The sequence below is a fragment of the Poecilia formosa genome, unplaced genomic scaffold (assembly GCF_000485575.1).
Source record: "Poecilia formosa unplaced genomic scaffold, Poecilia_formosa-5.1.2 Scaffold2374, whole genome shotgun sequence".
Taxonomy (NCBI): domain Eukaryota; kingdom Metazoa; phylum Chordata; class Actinopteri; order Cyprinodontiformes; family Poeciliidae; genus Poecilia; species Poecilia formosa.
The window spans coordinates 1-9,881 of NW_006802313.1; the positions used below are offsets into that span (position 1 = coordinate 1).

At 35.7% G+C, this 9,881-nt stretch overlaps 1 protein-coding gene across 1 annotated transcript; it reads right to left on the reverse strand.

Moving 5' to 3' along the window:
- Window positions 1-1,767: 1,767 nt before the first annotated feature.
- Window positions 1,768-8,061, reverse strand: LOC103133209 (cytokine receptor common subunit gamma-like). The gene is made up of 7 exons (XM_016667786.1): window positions 7,557-8,061; window positions 6,776-6,942; window positions 6,534-6,670; window positions 6,285-6,450; window positions 6,093-6,198; window positions 5,126-5,186; window positions 1,768-3,487 (listed from the first exon to the last, which is right to left on the reverse strand). The coding sequence occupies exons 1-7, from the start codon at window positions 7,604-7,606 to the stop codon at window positions 3,233-3,235; spliced, it is 942 nt and encodes a 313-aa protein (XP_016523272.1). The 5' UTR covers window positions 7,607-8,061; the 3' UTR covers window positions 1,768-3,232.
- Window positions 8,062-9,881: the final 1,820 nt, after the last annotated feature.

The following is a 9,881-nucleotide window of genomic DNA, read 5'->3' on the forward strand; positions in this document are numbered from 1 at the left end:
TCACAAATATGTTATTTTCCCACTCACCAAAAATAATGCCAATCAAGTGAAGTTTAGAGAAGTATTTCTGTCTCAGTTTTGTTTTATTATTTTATTTCAGCAAACTTCTAATGTATGAAAGTAATTATTTCTTTGAAGCTGAGGTTTACCTCTAAATTCCCCACATTGGTTGTTCACTTGCAAAAAAGTGACCATGCCAGACATGTTACCACTGAAGTAACATTTCTTTCTTGAAAATACTTTAAAGGAATTTCTTCTTCCCCTATTAAATATTTATTTAACACACTTTATGGATTGTATTATATGGGTTCTTTTTAATTTGTTAAAATACTGTTTTTTGTTTTTTTACCTGAACAAGAAAAAGTGAATAAAATTTATCTCTTTGCTGAAGAAAAACATGATGCTGCCACCAGTGGGGTGGGAATAGTGTGTTTAAACTACACAATGTACTCTTTTAACTGATTATGCAACTTCTGACGGCATCTGGTTGCACAGGATTTCATTTCAGGATATCTGATTACTGGGGGCTAAATAAAAACTGACAGCATATCTTTTTTGTTTTTATCTTTAAGTTGAATAAAGTATACTATCATCACTACATACAAACCTGCTGTAAAAGAAGTATTTAACTCCTAGAGCCCTCTGCAGGTTCCAGACACATTGAACATATTCCAGGCTAATCACCAGACACTCAATATCTGTCAAAAAAACCAAACAAAAAACAAACCAGTGTTGGATTCAAAGCAAACAAAAAACATATTGGACAATCATTTGTCCTAATATGTTTTTAATTTGTATGTTTATTTTAAGAGGTGGATTTATTTGCCAGAACAACCACCAAGAGGAATGTGCTAATGTTGAGTTTTACTATAAATATCAACTGACTGATGTATATCTTCTCAAATGGAAAATGTTTAGTGCAACACAAAGTGTTTTTTCTTTTAATAGCCATGTTGTTTAGTTACCATCTTGATATAAAAAGTTGGTCCACAAACATCCAGCAACTTTCTACTCACAGACTTGGGCACACCCACTTATTAAACATTTACTTTAGAAGAAAGTTCTAATTTTTGTTGTTGGGAATAGACAAAGTATCAGATCAACAAAAACTGGAAACTGTTCAAACCAAAGGTAGGATTAGACACGTAATATTTTTCTTTTCTACTTTGCGTTGTTAAAAATATTGTGCATTTAAATGGCTGCCTAAACTGGTAAAAAAAAGAAAAAAAAATCACTCTAAAATTACTTTTTCCTTTTTAATTGGGAGAAAAAACCCATGAGTTTTTTTTTAAACAGGCTGATTTTGACCTGATGTCTGACTGCTGTTAAACACTGACATATGAATAACAAATACAATTTACACTGTTTAAAAGAACTCAGTGTCTTGTATTACTATTAAAATGGAAATCCTGTTCATTTATGATTATTGGCTTAGGTTAAATGGTTAGACTATCTCCTGCTTAAGGTTATACATTTCTATTGTATTGTCTGAGTGAATATTAAGATTTAAGTTTCTTATAACGTCAGTGAAACCCTCTTTTATATTTTAAGATACATTGTTGCTCCAGAATGTCTGATCCCAAAGGATTAATTTACTTAAACATTTTCATTTAATTAAAGATGAAGATTTAGCAATTTCAGAAAGAGGAAGGATGGACAGGATGTCTCCAAAAGTAAAGGGTCAGTAAATGCTGACTTGTGAAAAATCATCACTTTATCAGCACTGACCTGACACTGTTTCAAATGAAAGACAATATAACTGAGCCACTGTAGACATTTCTATGTACTTTTTATTTTGTATGTTTTATGTGATGAATTACACCAAGTTTAGAATAATGCTGTGACTAATACAGGCTGGCGTGTTTGGTTATCTGTACACTGGAACATTGGATTGACATGGACAATTGTTCAACTTGTGAAATAAGAATTTGACAAATTTCTTAGTAAAACTTTTCCAAAATGATTACCTAATATACATGCGAAGAAATCAAAGAAAATAACAGGGAATAAGCATTAGTCACACGAAGAAAAAGAGGTGCAAAAAAGCATAGAAAACTAAGAAAACATTTAAAATCTATATGGTTAGAAAACTAACCTGTTACAATTTAGTGCCAATTAGTCCTGATCAATAGACTGTAGAAAACTGTCATTACCAAGGATTTAGACAAGAAGCAGGTAACGATGGGTAAAAGCAAATAATGTCAAAATCTTTCCAAAAGACTACTGTTGCAAAACCTGTTTTTGTTTTAGCATTGCTAAAGATTCTCAAATAGATTTAGATCTGTACTTGGACCTGAATATGTCTTGATTTACACAGCTCCATTGTCGCTTTCTGCTTCAATCATTAATATGGACCATACATGGTGTTATTGTTGTTATCGTTTCCTTGCAATAAAGGGGAATGAAGAACAATGAATAATCATAATAAAAAACCAAACTTTACTCTTGATATTAAACATACAAGTCAAAAGATTACATGACATTGAAACAGAAACCTCTGGAATAAAATTTGAAGTGATAGCAATACAGTTTCAATTGTATAACAATGATGGCACCTAGCATGAATGTATGAGATCTGCAAGCCTGTCAGTTTCTAACAGCTACAAACTTTTATGTAGAACAATACTGGTGAATAATCAATTACAGACATTTTTATCTGTTATAAAACCTGTAAAATCTGCAGGTCAGCTATGGACTCCTAAAAAATTACATGGTTTTAAAATCCACAGATCAATAAAGGTAACTTGATAAAAATATATAAAAGCACTTGTATGTAAAAAGATTATACAAAACTACTGAAGTCTTGCATACAGATCAACGTTAATACTGTTAAGTATTTCAAAACAAAAAATGTTGAAAATTCAGATACTTAATATACCCTGCATGGAAAAAATATGTATGCAAGACAGAAAATTAAGCAATAATACTCTTAACAGTGTGGTCTAGCTAACTTTATGATATATAAAAAGTATTGAAAAACTCAATTATAAAAACCAAAGTTAATAGAACTGAAGGTGAGCAACAAATCCCTGAAATATTGAGGAAGGAGTTTAGAATTTTGATCCCCATTTCATTTATTGATTTCTAATCGTTTTCAATGTTCTTATCTCCATCCATTTTCCTAAAAGACATCCTACACATATTCCTTCAGTAATCCTGGAGATCTTTCGCAAAGTAAAAAGGATTTTTTTTTTTTCCACTTTGAGACATGTAAATTTGCCTGAGGTGACATTTACACAGAAACCTGCTGCTCATCTTCCGAAGCAATTACGGTGGTGTAAAAAGGAGCAGACGTGTCCTCCGGTTCGTTCTCTGCGATGGGGATAGAGCAGTCGGTTTGATCCGTGGCGGTGGTGAGACGAGAGCTGTCAGAGCCATTGCTGTCGGACCGAGAGACCGGCTGGTACTCGCGCACGGTGCAGGCACGCTCATTGAAGTTGGTGTTAAACCTCTCTTTAACAAGGCCTTTAGAGAAATGAAACCAATCCTAAAGGAAGAGAAAAAAAAATCAGTTTTCTTATATTCCCATTTGTTTTTGCAAAGCAAATGCATCAAACATCCAACTTCACCACTGGTTCAACAGTACAGTTTGTATTTATTAAAAACAATATCCCAGATCCAAAACATAAGCTTTAGACCTTTAAACCTGGAAAATGCATCAAGTGCCACTTTTCAAACTGAAATGTTTTGTCCAAAATGAGATGCATCTGAAATAGCTGAATGCTGAAGACATGACTGCTTCAACTTTTAAGAGGAAAAGTTTTCTACATAAATAAATCCACTTTATTCTTGACAAAGCACTGTCTGGGTAAACTTTCCTCTGAACCTGCTGAATATCAGATTCGTCAGACTGTTACAAAGACATTAAAGTAGTACAAAGCAAAGAAGTCAAAGAAAAAGTAGAATCGCTCAAAATCAAAACCAAAACCAAATTAGTTATCCTTAGGAGATATTAGGAGTAGTGTGGTTATGCATGTTTATCTTAATAAATTTTAAAAATAATTCTCTTAAGCTTAAAGATGCAGAACTTATAACTTGTAAAACTGAGCCTCGTTGGTAACTTCTATCAAGTTGGCATGCCAAATCTGACCGCTAGAGGGCACTCTGCTTTCAACAACAAGCGGAATGCAAACGTTTGGAAACAGCACCTGCTGCAGATGTAAACCGAGCATAACCAACACAGCCTCATGTATTTGGATTGTCAGATATAAACAGCAACAAATCTACCTCTAACCTTCTGAAGTCGACTGTTAGTTTCACATCGTCAAGTCTGAGTTTGGACCTCCAGAACTGAATAGCTGTGTTGCAAAGTGAGTCTGATTCAGAGTTGATTGAATGTAGCATCTGATGTTTAAGTGAAAGAGCAAAATCATATTTTTAAATGTTGTACTCAAGACAGACTTTTGTGAGTCCCGATTGGTTGAAAACAGTTATTCTGTCTGGATAAGAGATTCCTTATTCTCATCATTCAAATTTAAGATGTATAGGCTGTAAAAAATTGAGAGTGAAGCCTGTATAATGATCTTTACTCAGGTAAATATGCCACAAACACTTGTATTATCCAGTCAAACTATGATCATTTAAGAGAGCTAAAACTTTACGTAACCCTGTCCAATTAAAATTTAAATATATTCTGAGACTCCATTGAAGATGTGCACTGCTGTAGAATCAACACAAATGTCTAATCAAATGTTACAACAATAATTAATCACATGCTCAATGACTTAGTGACATCAGCACTCCAAGTATTTTAAGCAGCTCCAACTAAGGACAGCCTGAGCTATTTTCTAATTTAACTGATATTTTTTGACCACTAAGTTTTCCTCTCCAGATGATTGGTTGGTCCTCAAATATGAAAAAAAGGAAGAAAAATTAGGATAGTGACATCACAGTCCTGGCGCAGTTGAACACTGGGCATTTTGCCTCCTTAATCCCAATACACAGAAGTTATTCAAAACAGATCTGCAGCATACCAGCATAATTCAGAGAGATGACAGGACTTGCATTCTGTGATGTTGCAAAAATGCATTTTCCCCTCAGGTTTAGACCAATGCAACACATGATTTAAACATAGAAAGATAGAAAACAGTAGGATGGCAGAAATAAGGCTCCAGATGCTACTAACCTCGACATCAGGAGAGTTCAGAGCTGGTTTGGGAAGTGGAGGAATCAGGATGATTTTGATCCTGTGTGAAAGTTGCAGACAGTCAAAATGTTTTTTTTAATAACCAAAACAACATACATCATATTCTTATTGACAGAGGTTGGTTTCTTAAAAAAAGGACCTGAGTTTTGTTGTCTCAGACAGAATATGGCACATAGAACTTGAAATAAATAAGAATCTGAATGTTTTTCTCTATTTGACAAGCATTTTTATAGTGAAGTAGTAGCATTCACTTAACCTCATTCTAGAATACTAACATCCTGCACTTTAACAAAAATCACCTGCCATAATTTATTTCTAGATTTCCAATAAGGTTCTGCGGTCAGGTCACAGGTGTCGGGTTGAAAAAGCAAAAGAGGAAGGTACAGTAAAAAAAGCATAAAGCAAGTGAAACTTTAACTTCAAAAAGATCATATTTCATGAATTAAAAAAAAACAAAAAAAAAACAGCTTCTCTGGAAATGCAATTCAATGGTGTGTGGTCTATGTCAAGCTAATTTTGGAAAGTCATACAAAATTAGCAAATTATGAAATAATTATTTTAACATTTAAGAATAATTCTGCTCAACTTCACTGACCCAAAACGGGAAACGTTTTCAATGACATTAACTAGTTTACACTTATTTAAAGTTAGAAAGTCATGGAAAAATGTTTAGCAATAGTGTCTGTAAACATTGTGCTTCAGTTGTATGCAGTTGTATATAGATGGATGCATCGTGAATCCACACTTGCACTCAACCTGGAAAAGACTTATGTAGTGTAGAAAATAGGAAATGGGAATTTTGATGTGGTTGTGACATAAAATAAAGAGTCATGTCCAGGAAAAAAAAAAAAAAAACGAAATCTAAAACAAAGAGCATCTAATATAAAGAAAAAAGTGAGCAGCAAAAAAAAAAAAAAAAGAAATCATGAATCGTGATATGACTCACCGTTCATTGTGCAGTAGGATCACAACCAGAAGAAGGAGGGTGATGGCGCTCACCACATACAGCAATGCTGTCCACACTGGCATTGCCTCATTTTTAGCATTTGAGACTGGGAAAACGGAAAAAATTCACATCCTGTTAACACAATTTCTTCCCACATGAACTCAGTATATACCATGTATCCTGCAGCCTTACCTGTGGTGTTATTGAATCCCCAGACCACAGACTCACTCCAGTCGCTCCAGAACTCAGACTCCCCACAGTTCTCATCGAGTCTGCTCTTCACCTGCAGCTCATATCTGGCAGTGCTGGAGGGCAAGCTATGGCAGTAATGCTTCCCCCCTCTAGAAACTTTTAAAGTCTATGATACAAACAGTTAATGAGACAAGATTCTGGAACATTAAAATATGGGTGACAAAAAGGAAAGGAAAAAAAACCATGTACCTCCCAGTTGTTGTCGTTTTTCCTAATTCGTACTCGACTCTCCACACAAGAAAGGTTCACAGTATTGTTCCAGTAAAACCACAAGTTCAGGTCGGATGCATTCTTTACTGTCAGGTTGGTTGGTGGGTTTAATTTCACTGGGGATAACATGGATGTGAAATGAGATCAATTTCATATATCTGTACTCCAGTATTTAATCAAAATTGGAGTCTTGTTTTAATCCGTGCTTTAGATGAAATTACCTTTGGTTTTAAGATCGTGTTCCTTTTCATAGGTCTTGCTGCCGTCCCTCAGTTCAGTGTAAAATGACTCGAATCTCTGCTCTCTGATGTAGGGAAGCGTACATCCAATATTTCTTCCATTCTCAGTCAGGTATTTAGCACAGATAGTTTCTCCCTGATGTCTGGACCTGTGGAGAAATGTTCTCCAACTTAACCAAATTATGACCAAAATAAAATTAACTGTTCGTAAATAGTAAAATCACAGACTTTAAAATTACACTGAGTGGCTGGAAATGCATAATACCATAAGTAGTTGCTAGTTTTACCTATGCTTTGTTTTTCATAATTCATCATAATCCCTCAATGTGTAACAAATAGCTCATTCTGTAGGATTAGTGTTATGTTTCAACAGTTTCAAATTAAATGGCACGATATCTAAAATAAATATGCTGGTTTCTTCGTAGGATTGCATCATCATTTAGGTCATTCATCTCTGACCAGTTATAAAGAGTAGCATTCTGCACAGTATGATACTGCTATTACCATGTTTGATCACTGGGATGGTAAGCTTAAATTAAAGCAGGGCAGATTCTGTTTACTAATTAGGTGACTTACAAAGGTAATTAGTTGTAGAGAATTTTATTTTGGGTTGTCAGAGTAAAAACAAAACAAAAAAAGCCTAAACACAAACTAGTATAAATTAAGAGCTCCTGCATTCAGCTAATTCTTGTTTAACCAAGTCAAAAACAATGATTTTGTTTTATTCAACACGTCAAATAAACAATTACCACTGGATACAAACCTGCTGTAAAAGGTGTAGTTGACTTGTGGAGTCCCCTGCAGGTTCCACATACAGCGAATAGATTCCAGGTTAATCACCAGACATGTCACATCTATTGTGAATAAGATTGAAAAGTTTTACGATCAAATCGGGAAAAATATGTACAGTTACAAATGTATACCAGAAGTAAATACACATCACTATGTATATTCCTGTAATATTTGAATCCCATGAAATCATTATTTTATTATGAACAGCTCGTCAGAGAGCAGTGGAGTTTTGAGAATCTGCATCTTCACATCCCAGGCTGCTGTGGCCTTGGTGACGACTGAGGATCTGCATCCTTCACATCCCAGAGGACCATCTTCTCTTTCCAGAGGATGAGGACGCAGACCTGCAGGAGGGTGTTAGGTTCCCAGCATGTGAAAGGTCCGACCTCGAGGAGGGGGTGTCGAGAAAAGTCGAGCTCATCCCACTTCCCCATGCTGGAGATTTTAGTTTAATAATAACAATAAATAAAGTCATCTTTAAAACTGATTACACAGGTTGATTACACATCAAGACCCAACAGTAGAGTCAGATGATAATAAAATTAATCTGGTTGTGTGTCCCGTTATTGTGTCCTTGCTTTAATTCTACTTTTTTCTATTTAATCATAAAAAATCATAATCAGGCAGAAAGAGAGTCATGGAACAGGAAGAGCAGGTTTCCTGAAAAAAAGAGGAAGTTTCCAGCCTGCAGTGAATAAAAATAGTTCAGAGTGCTCATTTCAGAGCACTAAAGGTTTAAGGAATAAAATCTAAACATTTTGAGTAATTGGATAAAACCCAGAGTAAAATACTTAAATTAATAATGATAACTTATGATTAAACCAATAATTAATATTGGTTTAACCAATGGTTGATGTTGGTTTGATAATAATATTTACACTTACTCTTATACTTATGGAAGTACTTAAAGGTGAAAGAAGTAACTGTAACATGGTGTCAAATAATTAGAATGATGAATTATTCTTGGTTTCTTTTCAGAAATGTCTGTAATAACACATGATTATAATAAGAGTAACTAATAAGTAATGGTTATTATAATATAAGTGAATGCTAAATCAGAGAAACTAAAAGGTTATAAATGTGATTTTGACATTGAACTTGAAATGGTGTAAAATGTGTAACTAATCAAAGGTCACTGATGTGTTGGAGGTAGATGGTAGGTGAAAAGTCAGGGGGAAAGAGGAACTGATAGGAGAGCAGAGGTGACCAAGGCCTTATTGCTGAACTTCAACTTTCCTAAGAGAAGGTTAGACACAAGAGGACTGTTGAGCAACCCTGGGTCATTAGAACAGACATCATGTCATGTCTCCAAGACGGTGATGGATATATCGTCGGTCCAAGCAGTTAGCCAATGCAAATGCACTAAAAGGGTGGGTAAACCCTTTATAAGGTGAGTGCAAAAGAGGAGTCTTTGGTTGGATCCTTCAGGCAGCTTCGAGCCAAGATCGAGATGGACAAAGAACTCTGCAGCTGAAGAAGAGCCGGAGCCACAGAGGACCAACCCGTTAGCCCCGCAACATGTGGCTTCAAATTGCATTTTTCTCAGCTGGGTTCGAGACCCCAAAGAAAAAGACCAAGGCAAAGATGAAGATAAAGACAAAGGCAAAGAACAAAGGCAAAGAGGAAGAACCTGGTGTGTTCCTTCCATGAGACCAGCTCTTCTACATCTCGAAGGACCAGAAAGCTCGTGAGACGAAGAGAAAGGAGCTACAGAGCTGCAAGACAAGAAGGAGAGGACCGCTACGCGCATGAGGAAGTCACCCTGAGGCCCGAGATCTGCCGCTCTGAGTCAGTACTCTTCCTGCCAGCACCCAAGTCCTGTGTGACCTCACGGACGACTGCCCTCATCTATCAGCGCTGTGAGCCTTCTGCTGCTACAACATTTCCTTCATCAGGCCAGTTCTGGGGTTCAAAATGCCAAACTCTGTCCGGCTCTCTCAAAGTTTCCCTTTTTTAGTTCACAGTGTCAGCATTAGGGAAAGATGGACCAGATTATTGATTTTACTTGTTTGATTATTTCTGCTACTGATTTAAGCTGTACCGACCCTTGCAAAACTGCCTTACTAATAAAATAATTAGCATCAAGAAAATCTAAGAAATGTTGTGGACATTCAGTTAATGAGTCACCTTAAAGTTCTTTGAGGGTTGTAAAATAGCTATGAAGTTTGATTCTGGGAGGAGAAAGTGGAAAATGTTTTATAGGTTGCTTTTAGCCAAAACAAAACACCCTTGGGACTCGCCTGAGTTACTAAAACCAACCTGGTTCAGTAACAAGTGCAAGTTGTAAGAAAGAGAA

What these genes read in the sequence shown, in the direction of transcription:
- LOC103133209 (XM_016667786.1), bottom strand. Translation starts at nt 7,606, where the DNA reads ATGTGGAACCTGCAGGGGACTCCACAAGTCAACTACACCTTTTACAGC. An exon ending in AACTACACCTTTTACAGCAG is followed by an intron (nt 6,943 to 7,556) that starts GTTTGTATCCAG and finishes ATTTCTCCACAG; the next exon opens with GTCCAGACATCAGGGAGAAA. An exon ending in TGAACTCTCCTGATGTCGAG is followed by an intron (nt 3,488 to 5,125) that starts GTTAGTAGCATC and finishes CTCTTCCTTTAG; the next exon opens with GATTGGTTTCATTTCTCTAA.